This window comes from Nanorana parkeri, unplaced genomic scaffold (genome assembly GCF_000935625.1).
Source record: "Nanorana parkeri isolate BGI_ZX_2015 unplaced genomic scaffold, ASM93562v1 scaffold10, whole genome shotgun sequence".
NCBI classification, from domain to species: Eukaryota; Metazoa; Chordata; class Amphibia; order Anura; family Dicroglossidae; genus Nanorana; species Nanorana parkeri.
This window is the reverse complement of record NW_017306278.1, coordinates 1,847,132-1,873,395: the sequence shown is the minus strand read 5'-3', so window position 1 is coordinate 1,873,395 and position 26,264 is coordinate 1,847,132. Positions and strand designations below refer to the sequence as shown.

The 26,264-nt window shown below is 46.3% G+C and overlaps 1 protein-coding gene across 2 annotated transcripts in view; it reads left to right on the top strand.

Annotated features, from left to right (window-relative positions):
* The window catches only part of PARVA (parvin alpha), a 56,891-nt gene extending 32,826 nt beyond the window's left edge, over positions 1-24,065 (top strand). For both annotated transcript variants that reach the window (XM_018555181.1, XM_018555189.1), the window contains exons 2-13: positions 3,006-3,095; positions 3,179-3,249; positions 5,462-5,564; positions 10,065-10,205; positions 11,687-11,802; positions 17,123-17,181; positions 17,911-17,930; positions 18,302-18,363; positions 19,584-19,652; positions 20,528-20,629; positions 23,774-23,846; positions 23,945-24,065. In XM_018555181.1, coding sequence (XP_018410683.1) covers positions 3,006-3,095; positions 3,179-3,249; positions 5,462-5,564; positions 10,065-10,205; positions 11,687-11,802; positions 17,123-17,181; positions 17,911-17,930; positions 18,302-18,363; positions 19,584-19,652; positions 20,528-20,629; positions 23,774-23,846; positions 23,945-24,021 — 983 coding nt within the window. In that variant the 3' untranslated portion in view covers positions 24,022-24,065. The remainder of the gene's footprint in view (positions 1-3,005; positions 3,096-3,178; positions 3,250-5,461; positions 5,565-10,064; positions 10,206-11,686; positions 11,803-17,122; positions 17,182-17,910; positions 17,931-18,301; positions 18,364-19,583; positions 19,653-20,527; positions 20,630-23,773; positions 23,847-23,944) is intronic.
* The last annotated feature ends 2,199 nt before the right edge of the window (positions 24,066-26,264 follow it).

Sequence of the window (26,264 nt, the reverse complement as noted above, 5' to 3'; positions counted from 1 at the left end):
CTTTTCACACAGCTTACATCGGGGCGAAAGGGCTCAGCCTTCCGTAAAGCGGTTCTATTACACGTTTGCATGCGACGACCTGCAGCCGGCTTTGAAAACAATGCGCTGCCACTCTGTGCAAGGTCTGCGTGTACTGCGCATTGTCCGGATCGGCCGTATTTAATGCGATGAATGCAAAGACGAGGTTTTATTTTATTTTTTTTCGGTCCGTTTAGCGGGGGTGTGAAAGACGCAGCGAGGACTGCGCCGCGTGCGACCATACTTTGTGTTTGATATGTTCCCTCCGAGTGCTGAATAGCTGAGGGGGGTTCAAAGGGGCGACTATGTTCCAAGGTGGTTTAAACTGCAGATTTTCACGCAGCATTTGGTGTTTTGAAAAGTTGTATTGTCATATCCCGGAGTTCCACTTTAAAGGGAAGACTGTTGGTAAGATGTGCCCATTATGAGGGGCTCCCACCATCCCTGTGCTGAGTTGCTGGGTCTGTACACCTGCTGTGCCCATTATGAGGGGCCCCCTCCATCCCTGTGCTAAGTTCCTGAGTCTGTACACCTGCTGTGCCCATTATGAGGGGCTCCCACCATCCCTGTGCTGAGTTCCCGGGTCTGTACACCTGTTGTGCTCATTATGAGGGGCCCCCTCCATCCCTGTGCTGGGTTCCCGGGTCTGTACACCTGTTGTGCTCATTATGAGGGGCCCCCACCATCCCTGTGCTGAGTTCCCGGGTCTGTACACCTGCAGTGCCCAATCGGAGGGGTTCCCACCATCCCTGTGCTGAGTTCCCGGGTCTGTACACCCGCTGTGTCCATTATGAGGGGCCCCCACCATCCCTGACCTGAGTCTCCAGGTCTGTACACCTGCTGTGCCCAGGGAACGGGACTAAAACGTTGGTAACCATGCATTAACAATCTAGTGTTGATTACCTCTCATAGAGATCACAGCGCTCCCCCCGACAATGCCATTTCTACAAAACACATCCCCCTCTCCATAACATACGGCGGACGTATCCTGTAGTCCAGCAGGGGAGAACTGGGCAGGGCTGACAACACTGCTTTGAAACTAGGTGCAGCATAGGCACCGTTGTCAGCTCCAATAGGAAGTTAAGGGCTCACTGGATTTCTGGCAGGTTTTTTTTGTACTTGCAGCATTTTTAAAGAGACAGGACACAGCTAAATGTGCGTGCATTGCAGAGATTCCCCCCAAAAAGAGATTGAACCACGTGTGGCCACCTTTAGAGGGTGCACTATCGTTCCCATTTTGCAGCCCTTCCTGGTGTTGATAGGTTGTAGCCGGCTCGGTGGGAATTTGCCAGTAGCGATCTATAAGTAGTGAGGAGAATTGGACGAGCGCACCGGGTCCCATGTGGGCGGGTGACTATATTTGGCTCAGTTTGTGGCTGTAAATTGATTCGGCGGATTATGAATTGTGGAAATAATAAAGCTGAATGTATGTATCAGCGTTCAATGTAATCACAGCAACAGTACGCAATGCCCCTCCGCCGGGCCCTCGGCCAGCAGAGACATCAGCTCTTATGTAGCATTAGGAAACGGTTGTCTCTGATGTCTTCTTGCGGTTTGGTAATTGCCCCTAATAGCCTCAGGGTTGGCAGCGCTGAGCGGCTCACGTCCCCGGGCCATCGGTCGGTGGCACGTGATGGGTCATGTCGGCTGGGTTGTGACATTGCACGCCTCCCTGTAATTACATCATCCTCTTCTCCGCGACGCATTCTGTTTATTTGGGAAACATAAGCGCTCTGGTGAGACGCATTCGCCAGCGTGCATATTGGCTTGGCATTGCATCAGCAGATAATGGAAGAGGGAAAAGGTGTTCCTGCTCGGAATCATTTCCCGACAAAATACTCAGAATGTATCGCGTTCGCTGCGGCGGCTCCTCGGACCAAAAAAACGGAGAAAATATAATAAAAATGGCATTTGTGTCTTCTGGAGATATGGCGGTAGTGAAAAGTGCGCCGGGTGCGTTTGAAGCTGAACTCCGGGGACTAGAACCGTCTTTAAATATGTTATATATTCCATTAATAGCCACAAAGGACGAGGGATATACACTGTAACCTTGTGGACGCCTTCCCAGAAGAGTTGAAGCTGTTATAGCGGCAAAGGGCGGAGCCAACCCAGTACTGAACCCTACAGACTAAGAGTGGAATGCCATTAAAGTTCATGTGCATGTAAAGGCCGGCGTCCCAATACTTTAGTGTATAGTGTATAGTTTATATGCACATTGTGTGCACCAAATGCCTTTGCAAACCCACTGAGAAAATATCAGGTCTCCGGCCCTGCCAGACAGGACTGTGCTGTGTGGCAGAGCTGTGAAAACCTCAGGACTAGATAGACAGAAATACAAATCCTTTGGCAGTTAAAACAGCCCCCTGATATGTATTTCACCTCTGTATGTAGATTATATTCTGGAGTTCAGTTTTAAAATGCCAAATGGGGAAGATAACACACACATATACAGTATATAAGAGTATGCAGCAGGGCTGTAGCTACCTACCATGGGGCGAGTGAGGCACTCACCTCAGGCGCAGCTGAGATGGGGCGCAGCCAAGGACGGCCTGGCTGCGCCCCCTCGCCCCTGTTGCCATGGTGAGCACAGGGCGTCCTTGGCAGCAGGGGCGCCATGTCCCCCACACACACACACACTCATGCACACATATTACTAGACATGTGCAAAGACTAAACATTAGTTTCGGACGAGATGAACGGAAACTAAAAATGTTTTCATTAGCTTCGTCAAATGAAACACATTTTTATACTATTTGGGATGTGGCCACTAGCGCATTCTGCGCATGCACGCTGCTATCCTGGAGGCGGGGCACATGATGTCACATACCACACAAGTCTGTTGGGGGGCACAATTTTCTGTTCTTGCCTCGGGCGCAAAAGGAGCTGGCTACGGCTCTGGTATACAATATAATGTGTTACATTTTTAGTGTCTTAATCACTTTTAAGAACCTTTATTCTTAACTGTTGTCAATTCTGGTTTCTTCTAGTATCGGAGCTTCAAGAAGAAGGCATCAATGCCATCAACCTGCCTCTTAACCCCATCCCATTTGAGCTGGACCCAGAGGACACCATGCTTGGTAAGTTCTAGTGGTGTCAATGGGGGTGGGGAGTGTATCAGTATGATCATTCTAATTTAATTTCTAAATGTTTTGATTTGTAGAGGAGAATGAGGTGAGGACCATGATTGACCCGTTCTCCCGGAGTGACCCCAGATTACAGGAACTCATGAAGGTACTTCCTTTTTCTATAGGGTGGGATGAATAAAGTACCACACCACCATTTCCTGCTATTCAACAGCAGCACTGCGTATGTGAGATTTTCAAGATGGGTGGGCATTGGTGGGTTTAGTCTCCTCCCTTTTATCCCAGGATAATATCAGTTGTGCGGTTTCCCTCGACACTCATTTTTGTCTGGTCCCATTCCCATGGGACCGCGAAGATAGTGTCACTCCCTTCTGTCTGACTCTACATTAATTTGTCCTCTTCTGGATTTTGGAGGATCCATTGAGGAAGTGAGACACCATCATCTGGCCTTGTAAGAGCTGGAAAATGTGGGCAACACTGGGAATTCTGGTGTGGATATCTCACCACTGGAGCCCCGAGAGATGTATGAAGCCAGCATGTGTTTCGCATAGCCAACAACCATTGAATAGTGAAAAATTCGTTTTGGGTGCAGTTGACCTTCCAGTCATTTCGTGGACGGAAAGTACAGGTGAAACTCGAATAATTAGAATATCGTGCAAAGTTCATTTATTTCACTAATGCAACTTAAAAGGTGAAACTAATATATGAGAGAGACTCATTACATGCAAAGCAAGATCATTCAAGCCGTGATTTGTCATCATTGTGATGATTATGGCTTACAGCTCATGGAAACCCCAAGAACCCCAAATCCACAACCTCAGAAAAGTAGATTATTACATGCAATCAATAAAACACGGATTGTACATAGAACAATATCGGACCTCTGAAAAGTACAAGCATGCATATGTACTCAGTACTTGGTTTGGGCCCCTTTTGCAGCACTTACTGCAATTATTTTTGCACAATATTCTAATTATTCGAGTTTCACCTGTATGTTGTTGTAGAATACAGAAGTGTATGTTATGGATAGTTGGAGCAAAAACAGTGACAATAGCAGGAAGTTGTGCGATACAACACGCGAAGTAACACTCATCATCATTGCACGACCATTATTGCACCTCAACGGAATGCTGAAGTGTGACTCAACCCTTTGTGTTACTCTTCTTACTCTACTGTATTCTGTTTTGCCTGGAGTTCCCTCGTCAAACAAATCACCTGCATGCTGAAGCAAAAGTAGTTTTATTCAGGTGTGATAGAGTCCCCGACAACAATGTAGAAACCAACATTTTGGGTCTTCATGATGGTGCCTTATCAGGACTCGTGGTGGCCCTTCACTGTAGGCTGGATGCCTCACCGAGCAACAGCTAGACTCAGGAGTCAACCCAGAGCCCAGGACCAGCTTAGTCACCATGTGGAGACACAACACACTAGGTTTCAGGGCTACTGTAAAAGAAAGTGGAACTGCTGTATCCGGAGGTAGCTGCCATGCAATATAAGTATTTACTTCATAGGGGCCACTATCAGTAAATAGAAAACGTACATATATGTGTAGGTTTTGACATGATGTCCTGGCCCAGGAGACAAGAACATTCTACTACACACAGCCAACATGTTTCCAGTAATCACACTAAACAGTAATGCAGGTTTTAGCCTAAAATGGCTGATAACAAAGACTAAAAGTACCCCAAGACAAGATGACAGATACTGTAAAATGATCACAGCCCCTCGACTGCCTCCAGTCCTTGCCAAGACCCCTGGGTTGACCTATTGAGGAGAAAGAATTAGTCACCAAGGATGGATTTTGGAAACTGACCACTATCTGAAAATGACATAGTCATTCTGTAATAGACCTGCCTATGGCTGAGTTTCCTTGTTGGAAGGTCTCTATGTATGTTTACGCATTATTATACATTATATGGCCCAAAGTGGCCATCCCTCCAAATTATTAAGGTCAGGTATTTCCAGTGAAGGGAACTGATCAAGGTAAACCGTACAAAGACATTTTATACAACTGTGAGCTTCCAAACTTGTGGTAACCGTTTGGGGAAGGCCCTTTCCTGTTCCATCTTCACCTTGGCCATGTGGGCAAAGCCAGCTCCATAAAGACATGGTTTGATGGGTTTGTTGTGGGGGAACTTGAGTGTCTTGCACAGAGCCCTGACCTCAACCTTACTGAACACCTTTGGGGTGCATTGAAACCAGATTGCGAGCCAGGTCTTCACTCTGCAGTCTTCACATTATCTTGTAAAGTGGTGAACTTACCTTTCCCATGAAAATTGTTTCAGCGGCCGAGCCGGTAAAATTATTCCCATTATTTGGTGCCAGCTAATGCTTGTGGCTATGTCTCTCTGTGTTCCCAGGTCTTAATTGACTGGATTAATGATGTGCTGGTTGGGGAGAGAATCATCGTAAAGGACCTTGCTGAGGATCTGTATGACGGGCAGGTGCTCCAGAAACTTTTCGGTAAGACACATTGTGCTGAGCAGAGAATTGGGAAGGGTCGTGGTTCACGTATGCTACAATGTTGGCAGACAGAGCAGGCCTAATATTTGAACTGTGGAAGAAAAAAGGTTTCAGGGGCGATGGGAATTTTTGCTGTCCTTATGACAGACCGGGTTTTCTAGAGGCTTGTGAAGAGTTCACTGGCACCAGTTAGGCAGCTCCTAAAACACCAGATTCCCCACCAAGGATGCCCAAAAGACTCGAGAAGGGATCAAAATAATGGGCACTAAATCAAGTGTCAGAGTCCATAAAAGATTTAATGTTTAAGAGTCAACCAAATAGGACATCCGACACATTTCGGGGTGCAAACCCATCCCCCTTCTTTTGCTTAGAACAGTGCAGTAGAAAATGGAGGACCCAGAATAGGAATCTTTACAAGATCGCTCTCCTGGGGGGTACAGTTAGTGAAAAGCAATTGGACTGGACTCCACTTGTAATTCTGTTTAGCCAACCTTGCTTAACAGCATGGTTCTAACCTTACTTTTCTCCTCATCTGTTTGCTCTCTGATTCGTTCCCCGGCCCTCAGCCTGCAGAATGTACTGTAGAAGGCAATTATCACACTGATGAGGTCAACACTCTGCTCACTCCATCCACTTTCCTTGTCAGCAAAGCACATCCTCTTCCATACACTGCACGATTCTCGTACGATCGCGGGATTTCCCACGATTCTCTGCGAGAATCGTACAGTGTATGGGCACCTTAACAATGACTCTTGGCCATTCTATTAACACTTTAATGGATTTATTTATTACAGGCGGTTAGTGGGGAAGCTAGATATTCTGTCACCCGGGGCAGAGGCACAGAGTTGCTCCCCCCCCAACTGATAATTTCTCCATCCACACACCCAGGGGCACCCCTCCTAAAGCAGCACCCAGGGCACATGCCCCCGCCCCCCCCCAGCCCTCCTCACTAGCTTTGGCCCTGCAGGCAGTTTATATAGAACCGACAGTTTAGCCAGCACTTTACATTCATCAGTCCCTGCCCTCAAGGAGCATACAATCTAAGGTCCCTATCTCACATACATGCAGGGCCAATTAAGACAGGAGCCAAGTAGCCTACCAGCATGTCTGTGGAGTATGGGAGGAAACCGGAGTGCCCAGAGGAAGCCCATGAAAGCACAAAGAGAACATGCGAACTCCGCGCAGATAGTGTCCTGGCCTGGATTCAAACCGAGCACACCAGTGATGCAAGGAAAGAGTGCTAACCGCTAATCCACTGTGCTGTCCTCTTTATCTATGTCAAATTATGCCTGGCTGTTGTAAAAGCAGCATTATATACTACCATGTCAATAAGCTGTGTGTATAGATTCCTCATTATCACCACAATTATCGCCTCCCCTTGCGTCTAACCTGTCCGTACCATTTAATGAAACCTATGAAGTCATTCATCAGCTCTGTAACCTTCCACTGACCCGACGCATAAATGCGTCTCCCGAGAGCCAGGCTTCATGTTTCATCTGTTATTTCCTCAGTACAAACGTTAGTTACATCTTTTTAAGCTCGTCTCAGAACCCGGTGACCCTGTCTGTGCTTAATACTCAACTCATTGATTTCCAATACAGCATCTTAGGCGGTAGATAAAGGGAGATGCTACTACATCTGAGCTTTTAGCCTCTCTGCCTCCTCTCTTGCCATTTCTTGTGCACGGAATCTTTTTATCTTTCAGCTGCACCAGGCGGCTCTTCATCCTGCCATCTTGCCGGAGCCCTCTTAGCAGCATGCCACTTCGTGCTGTCTTTAATGTCAGGAGGTCTGGAGCTCTCGGCGGGTTTCGTTCCACAGCTATGCTTCAGTCATTTGTTTGTGCGTCAGTCAAGATGTTTGCATTTTTCGCCCACCCCCTGTACTTATACCGTACCTACGACCACATTATTTCCCGCAGCGGAATGAACCTGAACCTGCAGACAAAAAGCTTCAATGGAATGTTCCTACAATGTGCACACACTCAGGCCAATATGTCTTTGAAGGTAGTTGGTCACATTAAACTGAACTTGTTCTGTAATGTGTAAAAGTTTCTTAGCTTATCCAAGCAACTTCTCCTGTACTAAGGCCCCAAGATGTAAAACCTGAAGAAGGGTAACTCACCATTGTGCAGATTATGTGCTGCTCTACATTGTGCGCTTATTGCAAAGTCTAGGGACTGATGTAATACAGCACCTAGCTCCTATTTAGAATGTGCAGTAGTAGAATAAAGTTATTGACTCTTTAGAGCAGACATTGAAAAGTATGTTTAGGTCTTAGCAAAGTTTCTGTGGTGAGGACCAGAAGCCCCATGTTTCAGTCATACTCTAAAGCTAGATAGATGAAAGTAGTCACTCGCACTCCATGATATTAAAGTCAATGCTGTTTATTGACTGAGATAACACACATCTCCTTAGCAACGTTTCGAGACCATGCGGTCCCGTCCTCTGGCAAACAGAGACGGGACCGCATGATCTCGAAACGTCGCTAAGGAGATGTGTGTTATCTCAGTCAATAAACAGCATTGACTTTAATATCATGGAGTGCGAGTGACTACTTTCATCTATCTACATTTTACGGAGGCATCCGTTGTCACTACCGCACCCACCCAGTTGGATTTGGGTTTTTGTCCGGTCAGGAGTGCGATGGGACAGGAGGATTAAATACTCTAAAGCTAGGCCTTCAGTTTAGCTCCAAGCAGGGCCATTACGTGGAGGGAAGGCGGCAGGTAGAGTGGCATGGCAGTTTGCAGTGTGTCTGCTGCCCCCTTTGCGGCCAAAGCATCCCAGGTTACTAAGAGCCAGGTGGGGAGATGTGTACCGGCCCTAAACATCTCCCTGCCCATTTCTTTGTAGCCTGGGACGCTCAGGCCGGTGCCCCGCCAAGCTTCTGGCAATCAATGACATCACTGGGTGTCAGGAGCTGAACGGGACGCTCTGGCTGGCATCTCGCACCAGCCCCTGCCAACCAATGGCATCAGTGAACTGGTCAGGACACCAGAAAAAGCCGGAGCCAGAGATGGGCAGTGAGATGATTGTTGCGCTCACCTCCCTGGCCAGGCTCTCCAGGCCTTCTGGACTGCTGTTCAGAGCAATCGCCGCTCGCCCGGGCAGCTCACAGCGCCTTTATGCGGAGAAAAGGCTGGGGACACCTCAGGCTCCGAGGTGGTGCTTCGGGACACATCCATTCACCACCGTCCCATAATGTACTACAGATGCCTCTCTATAAGTTACAGATGTGCTATGCTATGCATTATGGATAGTGGGGAGACATGGCAAAGCAACGAGGTGGTGATTTTGGTATTTTCCCTTAGAGACTAATGAGTCGGTGCAGGGTTTTCTGTGTGACGGGTTCTCTTAGAATTGGAGGGGTTGTAGATTGCTATTATTGACCAAGTTAGAAAGCCTATATTTATAATATTTCCTGCAAAGGTTTGCAGTGGCCATTAGGTGTTGATGATGGCCCAAAAAAAATGCAGAGGCTCCTATTTTACGGTCTTCACAAGGTCATTTGGCTTGGAGGACATCACCATGGTGGTCCACAGGAAATTCAGTACAATTCCTGAAGTGGACCGCTCAGTAACTTTACTAGTCTGCTTGAATAAATTCCTGACCTGCCAATATACAACATTTTTTATTCAAAATGTCTTTGCCAGAGTCTTTGCCTAGGCTGAGATGATGTCATCAGTCTGCTGCAGGCAGGATAAAGCATTTCCTCAGTCTTCTTTCCCCAAGTGATCAGACAACTTTGTAGCAATCGTTACACTTACACATTGATTAGAATGCATGAACGGAGCATTAAAAATACAGCTGATCAGGGGCGTAACTAGAAATCACAGGGCCCCATAGCAAAATTTTGTATGGGGCCCCGTGATTGCTAGTCATGACTCTCTATAGTGGGCTCTGCAGGGTCTGAGATCTCTTACCTGTCAGCGCCTCTGTGGTCGCCGGGCCCCGACTCCTGTTCCGTCCCCGGGCCCCGCCTCCTCTGCTATCGACAGGCCCCGCCTTCTCTTAGGTGGCTGGCCAGTGATGTAAGAGGAGGCAGGCCCCGCCTCCTCCATTCCGAACACCGCCCTCATCTGCCGCAGCGGCTGGCTGTCACTGACACAGTTCCGCAGCACTATGAGGGGAAATGCGCCCGTGCCGCTGCTGAGCTGTGTCTGTGACAGCCAGCACCCCTACATGCCATAGCAGCCAGCACCCCTACATGCCATAGCGACCCCAGCGGCCCTGGCCGGGCCCCCCTGTGCCCGGGCCCCATAGCAGCCGCCTGGGTCGCTATGGTGATTGTTACGCCACTGCGTCTGGCGGTAGGTCCAATGAAAGTAATCTAGGTCCATATAATTCTCAAAAATTAGGTCACAAGCTTGTGCAGGAAGCTAAGTTCAGGTGACAGAGTCTTCTTTTGCCCAAAATGACAGTTACACAGGTTGGAAAAATCTTGATCTGAGACTTGAATGAATATCTAATACCGAATGTCTCTTATTGTTGTATACAGAGAAGTTGGAAGGAGAGAAGCTGAACGTAGCAGAAGTGACACAGTCCGAAATTGCTCAGAAGCAAAAACTACAGACAGTGCTGGAGAAGATCAATGAGACCCTGAAACTACCGCCAAGGAACATCAAGTGGAATGTGGACTGTGAGTTCTGCCTTCTGTTTAAAAGGAATCCTTATAGGTTTTGTTGGATTTGGTCACATTAGATCAGGGATGTCCAAACTGCAGCCCTCCAGCTGTGGTGGAACTACGGATCCCATGAGGCTTTGCAAGATTCTCGCAGCCAGAGATTCTCTGACTCCCGGAGAGAGATGCTTCATGGGATTCGTAGTTCCACCACAGCTGGAGGGCCGCAGTTTGGACATCCCTGCACTAGATGTTCCCCTAAGATCTTTCTCCTAACTCTAACCCAATGCCCACCATTCCACTTTTGTATTAGCATATTATTGCTGTCTGTGTCTTCCTCTCCCAGTGGCAACCATTGTGAGGTGAGTGAGGTGTGCCCTTCATAACCCTTCTTTGTTTTTGGTCAGCGGTTCAAGGGTCTGTGTTGACAAAATGTGGTTTCATTCAAAAGGGTTTTGAATTCCCCTACAAGTCTATGGGGGTGCAAAACCAGCTTAAATAAGGTCAAATGCAGGTTATAAGGTGGTCAACTGCAAGTCTTAAAGTGACATTAAACCCTCAGATTTTTTAACATAAAACTATACTGTAATGTGCGCCTTACTGTAATCCATGGTTGTTTCCCTTCTCTTTGATGCTCTTCCTTTTAAATCTGTATCTCTTCTCATGCTTGGGAAGAACTTCCCTTTTCAGCTCAGGGCCTCTTCCTGTAGTGCTGGCTCAGGTTACAAGCCTTTACAATCTTATACACAGACACCGTTTGAGACAAGGCAGTCTGCTGAAAAGGGAAGTTCTCTCCAAGCATGAGAACAGATACAGATTTAAAAGGAAGAGCAGCAAAGAGAAGGGAAACAACCATGCATTACAGTAAGGCGCACATTACAGTATTGTTTTATGTTAAAAAATCTGAGGGTTTAATGTCACTTTAAGGAGGTCAACTGCAGAAGCATATCAAAGTGATGTCATCACACACACAAGCCCAAAACCCATTGACACAGGCCCTCAGGACCCTGTTACATAAGCCAGCATTCCTGGGTTGTCTGACACCATATAGTGCAGAATGCCACGTTCTTTTTGGGGGTGGCCATAACAGCACAGTAGTATTAAACAATGCTCCCACTTTCTTCATTTGTATAATCCAGCCTTGGTAAGTGCTTGCAGTGATTGGAGGAGCTTGTTACCACAAAAGTACTGTAGATGTTCAGCTTGCAGAAAGAAGAGTAAAAGGTCAATTCCCCACAATCCTGCTAACATCAGGTGAAAATCCCATTATAATTTATATTAACAGTCTAGCCAGCATGGGCAAATATAGAGTGATAGAAGGGCTACAAATACTTACCTGCGCTGGAGAGAATGCTTCTCCAAGCTCCTTTCCTTTCTGAATCACTGACCTGGAAAAAGCGTACAGCCAGTGAAGTCAAGACTCATGATCCACCAGGTCAGTGACTCAGAAAGTACTTCAAAAGCCAAAACTCTTATTCCTTCATTATTTTCTATTTCAGCTGTTCATGCCAAGTCTGTGGTGGCCATTCTTCACCTGCTAGTTGCTTTGTCCCAGTACTTCCGGGCTCCAATTCGGCTTCCGGATCACGTCTCCATACAAGTTGTTGTTGTACAGGTATGAAAGCCCTTCAAGCTGGCCGATGACATAACGTGGTGCTGAATCTTGTTATTTAAAGTTTATCTTTTGACAAAACGTTTTTTTTGGTGTATTTTGGAGAGAAATACGAAGAGTTAGAACTCCGGTCCTCTCAGTTCCTGTTGCGTCTCCAGGACAGGAAGTGAGGGGAACGGCCCTAAACAGGAGTCAGACTGTAAAGAATAAATGTTTAGGGGTTTCAATGCTTTACTATTGTTTTCAACACAAAAAAAAACCTTTGGCTGTACATACAATGCAAAGCCCACCCCTAGGGTAGCCTAGAAATTACCACCTGTTCACCCAAAGCATATACAAAATACAATGCTCATTATCTATGGGGACTAGAGACTAAAATTACCTTTACCCAAGGATACAAGACAATCAACATTCTGGTCTTTCCCCCACTCCAAAATGTGAATGGGCACTCTGCCATCATTTTTTTGCAATGCAGGACCAGTAATGACCGCTGGTCCTGCATTGTACATAATGAGGTCGGCAAAAGGGACAACAAAAAAATTGTGGAGGTAGACAAGGAGTGTTGTACATGAGTAGAAAGTCTTAGAAACTCAAGTAAGTTGGAGAACAATAGTCACTTTATTAGTGCATGATATAAAACATAGCCAACGCATTTCAGTTAATTGGGGCTCCCACTTCTTCAGGGCTCCAGTAGTGTTAGATCTGTTGGTTGTGGGAACTGCAGTCTGTATCGTAATATGATAATGGTTTTCTGCAGGCACAACCGACACTCTAGAACAGTGATGGCGAACCTTGGCACTCCAGCTGTTTTGGAACTACAAGTCCCATGAGGCATTGCAAGGCTCTGACAGCTACAGACATAACTCCCAGAGGCAGATTGCATGTTGGGATATGTCATTTTGGCACCGCTGGAGTGCCAAGGTTCGCCACCACTGCTCTAGAACATCATTATCATATCACAGACTGCGCAACTAACAATGCCAAAGTTCTGAAAAAAAGAAGGAAGACTAATCCCCCAAAGTGTGTTACGTGTCATATACTAATCAGGTGATCATTATTCTCCAGCACGCTGGATTTTCCAAGACTTTCTATTCCTCACCTCCACAGACTTCACATGTTTGAAGGGACCCACTAAGCCATCACAGACCTACCCACCATGGAAAGATCTAGTTCTACCCCACACGTTGAGCACTCGTGTGAGCTTGTGGCTCCTAATTGGGTTGAAGTGTGCTGATCGCAGATTATAACATCTGACGAAGGTGGGTGCAGATGCATAAGAGAATGAAGGACTGCAATAGCTGGGGAGATGGTCCTACACGGGAAAATGATGAGTATGACTCATGTTTACACAAAGACTTCGGGGAACATTTGGCTTCAACCCCTTCCATTTTCCTGCACGGACATTGATCCTACGACGCCGTGTGCCGCCTCTCATTTCTCTTTTGTCTTCTTTGTGCTGAATTCTCCAAAGTGTTCTGTTTACTCGTATACAACCTTGCTCTTAGCACTTCAGTGCCCTTTACCGCTGAGCACCCAAATAGGGATTTCAAACAGAAAATGTAATAGGTTTCTTAAAACTGCATGAAAATGAATGATTTTTTTTTTTTTTGCTCTCCTTTCACCTTGGGTGAGATTCAATTTGCGTCCCTTCTATCTCTGTCTGACGTGCACAATTAATGAGCACTACACTTGTTGCCAACCGCCCAACCTGATTATCCCCATTTGTAGGACTATATTGAGATGTGCACTAGCTCGCTTGACACTTAATAAATAACCAGCACGTGGTTAATGGTCTGCAGAGCACGCCGGCAATTAGCCTGTCAGATTTGATTTACTACAAAGTGTATCTGATTTTAGGTGGAAACTGGAGCACATAATGACTGCGGTGTGATGTTTGTTAATTTTAAGCATTTAAGGGCAGCCACATCCAGAAGCATTTGTTTTTCCTTACAGTGTCATCCTTAGCCGAGTTCATCATTAAAAAAATATATATATACAATATTTTTATTTTGTTGCAATTAACAAAAAAAAAAAGCTGTCCACCCAATCCCTGAGAAGTACAGCACTTCCTTCTAAAAAAAACTGAAGGTGTTTATATGTCATCCTAGGGCCATATTTTTTACATTCTCAAATAATTCATCCCCACACAGCTACCTCCTCATGTATCATTTCCCCCTAATCTTTCAGATTGTAAGCCCTCAGGGGCAGGGCCATCTTGTCTTGAATTGTAATGTTTACTATTTATAGTATTTATATATAATAATATATATATAATATTATATCATTATATAATACATTTTACTATAAGCGAGAAGCACATTTTAATCCCTCTACAGGGGGACTGCTTTGGGTGCCAAGGGTTGGGTGCCTACAAGCACCAGTGTCAAAACAATGGCCCTTTGTTGTCCAATTTCAACAAAAATGTCCAAAATCAAGAGGTTTATGTTTTATTTAAAGTGTCTTTAAAGTCGTATTTTTTTATTTTTATTTTGGATAGAGTACGGAATTATAGAGCAGAATTCCTCAACCTTTGTTTTAGTTATGGCACCCTTTAAAAGTATGCAAAATCTTGAGGTACCCCAATCTTAAATGTACAAAAACATAAATGTAAAAAATGTTGTGTGGTCCCTCCAAAATGCATACCAGACCCTTATCCCAGATAGGGGTCTGGTTTGAGTTTGGTATGCAAGGGAACCTCACACGAGGACAGAAAATAGGGTTTCCTCTTCGCATCACTATTCCACCTTTCACATCACAGTCCCCCTTTACATTTGGAACCCGCTTCTTATCCCCCTCCTTTCATATCAGAGTTGAGTCTCCCTTCCCGCTCTAGGAGCTCCCCTTTACATCAGAACCCCCTCCTTTCACATCACAATTCCACCTTTCACATCACAGTCCCCCTTTACATTTAGAACCCCCTTCTCAGCCCCCCTCCTTTCATATCAGAGTCGAATCCCCCTTCTCACACTAGGAGCTTCCATTCACTTCAGAGCCCCCTCTTTTCACATCAGATTCCCCCTTCACATCAGAGCGCACCCTCCTTTCACATCACAATTCCACCTTTCACATCACAGTCCCCCTTTACATTTGGAACCCCCTTCTCACCCCCTCCTTTCATATCAGAGTCGAATCCCCCTTCTCACACTAGGACCCCCATTCACATCAGAGCCCCCTCTTTTTTCACATCACAGTCCCCCTTTACATTTGGAACCCCCTTCTCAGCCCCCCTCCTTTCATGTCAGAGTCGAGTCCCTCTTCTCACACTAGGAGCTCCCCTTCACATCAGAGCCCCCTCCTTTCACATCAGAGTCCCCCATTTACATCAGAGCCCCCATTTGATATCGGAGTTACACTATCACATCAGAAGCCTGCCTGCACCATGCAAAGGCACAATGCTGTGTGAAAATTTTGAGGCACCCCTGAGGAAGGCACCCAGGTTGAGAAAGGCTGTTATGGAGTACGGATTATAGTCCCTGTTGAGATTCGCCCTCTCTAATTGTCCTGGTGAAGTGAGTTGTCACCAAATTAAAAGGTGAGGGTCAATCTTCCATTGGGGGCGCCTGATCTGGTGACAGCTGACAAAGAGGGGAATAACCTTCAGTTTCACGTTTCCTGTTGTGTCTTCTCCGGGACAGGAAGTGAACGAAGATCTCCACAACAGGACACAGATGTAAAAAAAATAAAATGTCACGGGTTTTATCCCTTCTCGATCCAATTTTGTTGGCTATCTGTACACTTTAAGGACTTGCCTCCACTGGCATTACAAATTGAACACTTGCAAACGCTTTAAAAAGGCGACTCAAAGTTATAGCACGGTTTTTGAACATGTGTGACCACCCTTGGGTTGGGAAGTTGTAAGGTTGCACGGCGTTGCCACTCTTGAACACTGCACTTTGCACCTTTTGGGGGGATTTCGACCCACCGCTTTCGTGTAAACCAGGGGTGCCCACAATTGTTTGTGGTAAGATCTACTTTTCAAATGACGAGCTACATGAGATCTACCAAAGGAAAAAAAAAGCTCCCTCTCTCTCTCTCCTGGCTCACCTTGCTGTATAGTACAACAGGCTGTGTAAACTAATATTCTTTGATGTAATACATAGCACTTCAACCCCCAGTATCCACCAGAAAGGTGTCGGGGAGCTCGGCTCAGCAGACTCGGGCTAATAGGTAATCATGTGTGCACAGCTAAATAAATATACCAAAGTGGAATAAAGGGGCCGCCATTCACACCCTTCGAGATCTACCAGCATCAGCTTCGAGAGCTACTGCTAGATCACCATCTACCTAACAGGCACCCCTGGTGTAAACTGTGCCTATCATTTGCATTATGTGAGAAGGTCTTTGGGGATTTCATGGGCGGAAAAAACACCAAAAAAGTGTCCCGTTTGCCGCTGGTTTATAGCATAGACATTGCCAAATATTACAGCTTGCATTCAGCTGTTTCAGGCTTGTTGGCTATCATCAGAGCAGGATATGGAAAACATGGCTCCTGTGGAGCAGGGCTTGGGGAGGAAATATCAGCGGATTACATGTTACATATATTATTCCTTAAACCTCTGTCGGGTCTTTACCACTGTCTGCATCACTACAGAGTTAGTCCACCCATTTGTCCTGGTGGCTTTGGCAACAGCAAGTGTTGGGAAATCCAAAATGATATGGTTGTCACCAGAACAGGCGGTGAGGGGAAATTTTCCAATGGGAACACATGTGCCAGTGGGTATTTCTAACTGCTTTGGAGAGATTTGCTCTCACTTACTGTTGTATCTCCAGGAAGCAAAGAGAAATCTCCCCAGCAGGAGGTAGCCACAACCTAACTGGGCCTTAAACCATTTTCTACGCTATACCAATCTAATAAAAAGTATACTTGAATTCAGGGCCGTAAATACAGGCCACGGGGCCCCATAGCAAAAATGTGATCGGGGACCCGCTGATGACCTCTCTCTGAGCTGTGAGTAACGATGCCAAGATCCCAAAGACACCGTTTGTGCATCTGAAGTTGTCTCTACCTTGTAGACTTTACAGGGGATCAGAGTTGTCATCAACTAAAACCATTTCAACCCGTAATGATACAGTACTGTGTTATCTTCACATGTTCCATGTTTAACCTCAACAACCTACCGGGGCCCCTTTCCACCTCCAGGCCCCATAGCAGCCACTTGGGCTGCTATGGGTATAGTTACACCGCTGCTTGAATTGCAGGATGTGCAACGCATGCATGCAGACAGCTCTGTGATAAATGTGGGGCTTTTGGGGAATTTTCGCTCCGAGTCTTCGATGTAAAGTTAACTCATCACCTCTATGTTTGCCTTTCTTTCCTGTTCAGAAGCTGGATGGAATGTTGCAGTCGCGCCAGATTCAGGAGGAAATCACCGGTGACACAGAGTACGTAATGCTACAATTTAATAGGACGCAGATGTCTGTGGGAAAGGCGGCTCATGCACTGATGCTAATGAGGACCTGTGGCGGTGGAGATGCAGCCAGCGTACTTTCACTTGTTAGTTTGATTGAAATAATGACTTTCTAAAATATTTATTATAAGCCAAAAAGTCTATTTTCAGAGGTTTTGTTTTTGGCCAGGGACAGCTGGCCTGTCCCACAGATTGGCTGACACTCAGGTCTACAGTGTCTATTTTAGGACATTTCTGTTCTACGTTGTAACCTCTTTCATCCTCCTAAACAATGCCATCTCCTCCCTGCTACAAACCCTGAAAGCTTAACCCCGGGATAAAAAATATACGTATGTATCTGTACTTGAATCTCGGTGAGCTTTGTCTATTTCCTCCAAATCTGTGCAGCAGTCCAGTGTGAGACTTGGAGCTTCTTGTAATAAAGACCGGTCCCTGCTGCTCTCTCCTTGTGCAGGGTGACTGGTCTTGTCTCCGCCCCCTCCTGTAATAAAGACCGGTCCCTGCTGCTCTCTCTCCTTGTGCAGGGTGACTGGTCTTGTCTCTGCCCCTACAGAGCACTCTACACAGCATGCATTACATGGTTGTACTCATCACCTGTCCATAGACAGACAGGCTCACTTGATAAATAATCAGGTAGAAATATACACAGTTATGTTGTAATCTGAAGATCTTTTTTTAACATTCTTTTCTTCTCTCTCCCTAGGGCCTTATCAGGCAGACATGGTAAGAATTCATATGTTTATTTCTTGCATGCATAGTTAGCATGATACATGTTTCACTGAGCCCCTGGCACTGCTCATTGGGGGGAATGAACAAACCTGGTGCAGGAAACTAGTGCGAGCGGCGAGCACCACATTAACAAAAGCAAATAAACCTTTCTAGGGTTAGACAGACTGAGGAGGAGCAAGCGGGTCTGGCGCAGTCACAGCAAAGAAAATGCCATAAAAAATGGAGCAGGTCGCTCCTAATAAGCTAGAAGCAGGATCTGCTCCATTTTCTCAGTTTAGTAGAGTGGCATGGGGCTTATGCCTGCGCCACTCTTTGATCATTGCTGCATTGGGTTTTAATATGTTTTACCTTTTCTCTCCTTCCAGAAAGAGATGCATTTGATACACTCTTTGACCATGCACCGGATAAACTGAATGTGGTGAAAAAGGTAAGAGCTAGTTATTTCTATGCGTTCTCGGTTTTCGCTTCTTTCGGTCAGCGACAGTCCCGATGTTGAATATGTTACTGGTGTTTCTTGTTGAGGGTCATAAGATCGTTGTACACTGTTTTGCTTATGTTAGAGGAGAACTATGAGGGGGGTGCTTTTCACTCACCTTATACCGCGAGCTGTAGCTCGCGGTATACTGAGCCTAGGGTGACGGGAGGACGCTAGTTTGTGTCCTCCCGTTACCCTAAGGAGAACTATGGGGAAAAGCCCTGACTCCATAGTTCTCCTTTAATATCGTGGAAGGGAAAGAAGCAAAGCTAAACATGCAAAGAGATCACATTGATGTAAACCCAAATACCAATAGGTAACAAAATTCATCTAAAGCCCAAACTTTTTGTATTAGTTTTGGATGGAGGAGGAATAGTTTAAATACACACACACACACACTCCCACCAACACCCACCCACCACCACCACCTTCCTGCCTGTGTCCTACTGGGGAGATCTTCCTTTCTGCCTTGTGAGAAATGTCACTGGACTAGGAATCTTCCAATGGGAACACTTGTTCTGGTGACAACTGTCTAAGGGGTCATTTCCCTCACTTCAGAGGGGGCCATAGACATAAAATAAATTGACAGAGATTTAAATCAGACCTGGCTGAGTTGGATGCGATTTACACAAACTCGAGAATATAAGAATATCATAGCAAAGTTACTTATTAATATAGATATCTAAAGGGTATATAGGACAACTTAAAATAAGGGTCTTACAATGGAGGGGTGGGTGTTTTTCCCCCTCTTTTTTCTCTCTGTATGTCTGAGTGTGATTTGTGGCTTTATGAGGGAAGGAGGATGGGTGGGAGTGGGAATCATGATATAGTTAGGAATGATGAATGTATAAGCTAGATGGAAGCAATTGAAAATGACTGTTTTTACATATAAATGTGGGTGGAATTGAGATTGTTACCATGATACCATTTATTAAACCAAAATTATAAATAAAGACTTTATTTTTAAAAAAAACAAATATATAAAGCATTAAATTAAAAACGTATAAACTTAACAACAGCTAATTTAGTAATAACCCACTGAGATCAACTAAATAAACAAAAAATTTATGAACTGAAACATAAAGTTGACCCCTCACAGTGTATTTAGCATATTTTCTCCACCTATCATTTGGGCACCAAACATTTACTGTCTCTTTTACTCTCTGTTTCAGACTTTAATCACATTTGTTAACAAACACCTAAATAAGCTGAACCTGGAAGTGACGGAGCTGGAGACTCAGGTGAGATATTAAAGCAGTCTAGTTTATCCCCAAGTGTGTAATGTGTCCTGCTCGTGGCCTTCCTTTAAGTGGCGCTAATCAAAGATACAGTATATGGATGTATGTGCAGTACGGCCTTGGTAGCGTATGCCCACCCTGGTGATGGCACCAGAGAGAGAACATTGTATTTAAAGTGTATAACTTGAAATGTGCTGCTGTGAGCTTAAAGGAGAACTATGTTGTGAGTGCTTTTCACTCACCTCATAGTTCTAGCCGACCTGTGACAATGAGACTGTCACAGGTCGGCTCAGTAGATCGGGAGGTGAGCGAACACATACCAGCGTTCGCTCACCTCTCGATCCTGTCACGGCTCTCTGTCGTGACAGGGGAGGGGCTGGATTCCCCGCTCCGATCCGCCAGCGCTGACTGGCGGAACGGACGGGGGAGGGGGCGTGTACAGCTGGCTCTGCCTCTAGATAGGCAGAGCCAGCTGTCACTCACGCAGCTGGGCGGATCCCGGCTGCGGCGGTCTCGGTATACCGCGAGCTGTAGCTTTACTGAGCTTTGGTTGACGGGAGGACGCTAGTTTGTGTCCTCCCGTGACCCTTAGGAGAACTATGGGGAAAAGCCCCTGACCCCATAGTTCTCATTTAAGGTTTCCATGCACTCTAAAGGGGTATATTTAGAAAGCCATAAAAGTAAATCAATCCCGGCTCTTTAAAACTCATACAACAGGAAGATTCACCTGCAGTCAAAGTTTAAGGAATGTCAGACTTATTGCTTTATAAAGATATCCATAGGTGTCCTTGTCCTCGGCTGTTTACAGATTTGAAAGGTATGGTACAAATTCTAGTTTTCTCCTTTGTTTTGGAATAATATGTTTGTGTTGATCGCAGTTTGCAGATGGAGTGTATCTGGTTCTGTTGATGGGTCTTCTGGAAGGATACTTTGTTCCCTTGCACAATTTCTTCCTGACCCCTGACAGCTTTGAGCAGAAGGTAACTATGGCTGAAAACTACAATGTTTGGGTTGTGTTTGAAGTTGTGACTTGTAAATACCTTGTGCTTTAAAGTGACCCCTGTGATGAAGTAAAAGGGTTCCTGCAAAGACATACCTGTAAAAGATGAATGCGAATACTCAAACTTTCCCGTTGAATGCCACCCCAATTCTGGGAATTGGTCCTCCGAAGTCCTTTGGGTAACTACCATTTACAGGAGTGTCAATCTCGTTGGTTCCCCTTGGCTCTCGCTGGTTTCTTTCACTGACCTCCACATCACTAAGATAACACATAGAGGACAGCAGGAGGAACCAACGAGAGCTGCAGCAGACTCAGGAAATCAACACTACCGGAAGTGTAGTTCCAAGTGGACTTCGGGAGACCATTTTTGAGCACCAGAGTCGTGTTGATTGTCTCCAACAGCGGGAAAGGTTCATTCCCACCTTCTGAAATCTTGTGCAAAGCCTTCCCAGAAGAGTGGAGGATGTTACAGCTTCAAAGAGGGGCAACTCTATATTAATCCCCATGATTCTGAAATGTCCCAAAAGTTGCTTTTGCTTGGACGTTTACAGGAAGTGGCTTTCTGGCCATGTGTAGCGAGCCCAGGGCCACCTGTGTCTTGGCAACCAATAATGGCATTGGTTACTAGGATGCTAGCGGCTTGGGCGCAGAGCCTCATCGGTTTCTAAGACACAGATGGATTGTTAGGACTCTAGCAGCTGGGTCGCCCAGTGCCATTGGTTGCTAAGACACAGACAGGTTCACCCCACAACCAATGATGCTATGGGGCCATTTGTGTCCTAGTAACTAGTGACGCTATGCACCCTACACAGCATCTCATTGGTGGCTAAGATGCTGCTGGTCCCACAGTGTCATAGGTTGTTATGGTGCGCACACCTGCATTATTGCAACCAATGATGCTGTGCAGCTCAGCCACTAGTTAACCAATGGCGCTGTGCAGGTAGTGTCATTAGTTCCTAGGGCACAAAGGCAGTTTCGACGAGTGGGCAGACTGGTCAAATCGTTTGCCCATTTGATAAACTGTGCACAGTTTGGGATTGGGTCAAACTCATGGTTGACCTGAACCCAAAGCTCATCCCTATATTATGTTATACTTACAGAAGACTGTCATGGACTGAAGACTTACCATAGGAAATGTTCAGAGATTGTTCTACAGGAGCGGTCAGAGACGGAAGTCATCCTGTAGAAGACAGTCAGAGACTAGGGACATGTCACATGTAACTGACAGAGATTATTGTTTTTGAAGGCACCTTTACAATCATTGCTCCCACTACTAATTGCTAGGGTTGAGGGCCAAACTTCAAACACCAAAGGGCTGGATGGTGACCCTCAGGTTGGGCACTGGGGTGACTTCAGATAACAAAGGGCCCCATGTGGTCCACAGGCCGCAGATTGGGCACCAGAGTGACTTTGAACTCCAAAGGTCCTCATGTGGACCTTTGGCCACAGATTGGGCACCAGGGTGACTTCAAACACCAAAGAACCACATGTGGACCTCATGCCACAGGTTAGGCAGCAGGTTGACTTCAAACACCAAAGGACCACATGTGGACCTCATGCCATAGGCTAGGTACCAGGGTGACATCAAACACCAAAGGACCACATGTGGACCTCATACAACAGGTTAGGCACTAGGATGACATCAAACACCAAAGGACCACATATGGACCTCATGCCACAGGTTAGGCACTAGGATGACATCAAACACCAAAGGACCACATGTGGACCTCATGCCACAGGTTAGGCACCAGGGTGACTTCAAACACCAAAGGACCACATGTGGACCTCAGACCATAGGTTAGATACCAGGGTGACTTCAAACACCAAAGGACCACATGTGGACCTCATGCCATAGGTTAGGTACCAGGGTGACATCAAACACCAAAGAACCACATGTGGACCTCAGGCCACAGGTTAGGTAGCAGGGTGACATCAAACACCAAAGGACCACATGTGGACCTCATACAACAGGTTAGGCACTAGGATGACATCAAACACCAAAGGACCACATATGGACCTCATGCCACAGGTTAGGCACTAGGATGACATCAAACACCAAAGGACCACATATGGACCTCATGCCACAGGTTAGGCACTAGGATAACATCAAACACCAAAGGACCACATGTGGACCTCATGCCATAGGTTAGGTACCAGGGTGACATCAAACACCAAAGAACCACATGTGGACCTCAGGCCACAGGTTAGGTAGCAGGGTGACATCAAACACCAAAGGACCACATGTGGACCTCATACAACAGGTTAGGCACTAGGATGACATCAAACACCAAAGGACCACATATGGACCTCATGCCACAGGTTAGGCACTAGGATGACATCAAACACCAAAGGACCACATGTGGACCTCATGCCACAGGTTAGGCACCAGGGTGACTTCAAACACCAAAGGACCACATGTGGACCTCAGACCATAGGTTAGATACCAGGGTGACTTCAAACACCAAAGGACCACATGTGGACCTCATGCCATAGGTTAGGTACCAGGGTGACATCAAACACCAAAGAACCACATGTGGACCTCAGGCCACAGGTTAGGTAGCAGGGTGACATCAAACACCAAAGGACCACATGTGGACCTCATACAACAGGTTAGGCACTAGGATGACATCAAACACCAAAGGACCACATATGGACCTCATGCCACAGGTTAGGCACTAGGATGACATCAAACACCAAAGGACCACATATGGACCTCATGCCACAGGTTAGGCACTAGGATGACATCAAACACCAAAGGACCACATATGGACCTCATGCCACAGGTTAGGCACTAGGATAACATCAAACACCAAAGGACCACATGTGGACCTCATGCCACAGGTTAGGCACCAGGGTGACTTCAAACACCAAAGGACCACATGTGGACCTCAGACCATAGGTTAGATACCAGGGTGACTTCAAACACCAAAGGACCCAATGTGGACCTCATGCAACAGGTTAGGCACCAGGGTGACATCAAACACCATAGGACCACATGTGGCCCTGGGGCCAGAGATTGGGCACTGGGGCTTTAGACCACATACTAAATGCCAGAATCAATGAAGGAGGTTATTTTTTTTACTTTGAACTGCTATTGAATGAAATACTATCTTCTCATCTTCAGGTCCTCAACGTATCATTCTCATTCGAGCTCATGCAAGATGGCGGTCTGGAGAAACCAAAGCCGAGGCCAGAAGGTTAGTTCTTTTACGTTATGAAACGACTTGATTTGCTCCCCCAATGTTCCTTCAATAAGTTTCTGACCTTTTTTTGGCTTTGCGGCCTTTACCTACAGACATCGTCAACTGCGACTTGAAATCCACTCTGCGAGTCCTCTACAACCTCTTCACCAAGTATCGGAGCCTGGAGTGAAGAAAGCAGTCCGCCTCCAGAAATCACGACCCCCAGACATCAATCCGCCGATACTCTATTTCTGTTAGCTGCGTTTACGTGGCGCTGTCCAAAAAAAAGGGAACATTTTTGTATTATTTTTTTATTTTCTACAAAGAAACTGTTGATATTGTGAGTTGTAAAAAAAGTAACTCACAGAAAGGAAAACGCATTTCAAAGGAGCAATTGCTAAAATAGTGACTCTACTGTATAGGGCCCATTCATGAATGCGTACTATTAGGATGGTGGCGTTCGCGCTTCAATAACACTAACATTGGCTGCTGGTTTTAGTCACTGTCATGAATGATTTTGATTTCCAGGGTTAGCCCACCCAAAACTCAAAGGGGCTGATTTATAATGCGTTCGCACAGAGCACACCTGTGGGAATGACGGTCGGAGTTCATTATTGCCACTAGATGGAGCTAAGGAGCATGGGAATTTCCTATTCTCCTTGGCTCCATCTGGTAGCAGTACTGCGCTGCGACTGTCATTCTCATAGCTATGCTGTGTGCGAACGCATTATAAATCAGTCCCGCAGTGCATGTCTTGGCAAAATGATCTCCGCAATGCATGCAGAGGTCTCCATGTTTTGTCTCTTCGACCCCTTTGCAGCTGGCGGGAGCATTAAATGGGCTCCCCAGTCATGCGATCAGTGCATAATAGAAGTCACTCCATACAGCGTGTGGACCTTGGATGAAAGGTTGGTGCTTGAAGTGACAACGCGGATGGCGCCGTGTCAGATGCATAATAGAAGTCACCAGCACCCGATGATTCGTGCAAGAAGTATAGGCATATATGCGTCATACGGATAACGTTTCAGGGGCCACGCAGGGTCCCTTCTTCTGGGCGACATAGTTACCATAGCAACTAAGTCACTGGTGATGGTCCCTATGTCACCCAGAAGAAGGGACCCTGCGTGGCCCCCGAAACGTTGGCCGTATGACGCATGTGACGATTTAATAAAAAGTGCTTTTACTTCTTGCACATATCATCGGGTGCTGGTGACTTCAATTATGGACTGCATCTGACACGGCGCCATCCGCGTTGTCACTTCAAGCACCAACCTCTCATCCAAGGTCCACACGCTGCATGGAGTGCAGGTGACTTCGTATTATCTATCGGCTGCCACAGTGATCACATGATTAGGAGCCGGCCCAACTGTCACCTGATCATTAACAGAAATGTTGATGACTCCCCCCCCCCCCCCTCTGAAAAGTCGGGCGCTCGGTCATGGACCGAATGCCCGACAGTATCAGGAGAGAAAGGAGGGTGACTGTCCCCTCCTCTCTCTGCCGGCGTCCATCACCAAGATGGCCGCCGGCAGGTATCAGAAAAGTGCCACGCGCGCGCGATTTCGTCGTCGCGCACGGTGACGTCACACGCATGCGCACTGGCGAGTCGGCGGGGTGACACCCGGTAAGCACTCAGGGACACCCCTGTTGACAGCTCAGTCACAGTGCGGAGGGCGCCAAGTGAGCATGCTCCCAACACAAAACAGCAACGCCAGCTAAAGCGTGTTAAAAAGCAGTGTTAAAGCCCACTGCCATATATATGCGTACAGCCAGCATTATGGAGGTAAAGTGCTGCATGGACAGAAAAATCTGCCAGAAATTCAGCGAGCTCCAAACTTCCTGTAGTGAGCTGACAACCCTGCCTCTGCAGCACTGAAATCACTGTTGTCAGCCTGGCCTGAGATCTCCTCTCCTGGACTACAGAACACCTTGTCCTTATGTTATCGAGATGAAACAAGAAGGGAGGTATTTTGTAGTGCAGGAGAGAACTCAGTCAGGGCTGACAACACTGCTCAGGATTTCAGTACTGCAGAGGCAGAGTTGTCAGCACACTACAGGAAGTTCAGAGTGTAATGGATTTCTGGCAGGATCAGCAGGTATCGTGTAGTACTTACACCACTTTTAAAGAGACAGAACCCGGGGGAAATGTGAATGTATTGCAGAGATAAACTCAATATGGTTTTTTTTGTTCATTTTGTCAAAACATAAACAGACTTTTGTGCCTTTTAAATGAAATCTTCACAGTTGAGTGATGCCACCCGGCACCATAAATGTCCAGTACTTTCAATGGAGGGGGGGGGAGGAAGGCGGCTTCAACCTGCCACGTTTATTTATGTTCTGTTTTTTAGTCCAAACTGACATGCTTTTGTTGTTGTTTTTTTTATATATCATTTCAACTCGTTAACTTTTTTTATAGCGGAAGCGGATTTGGTT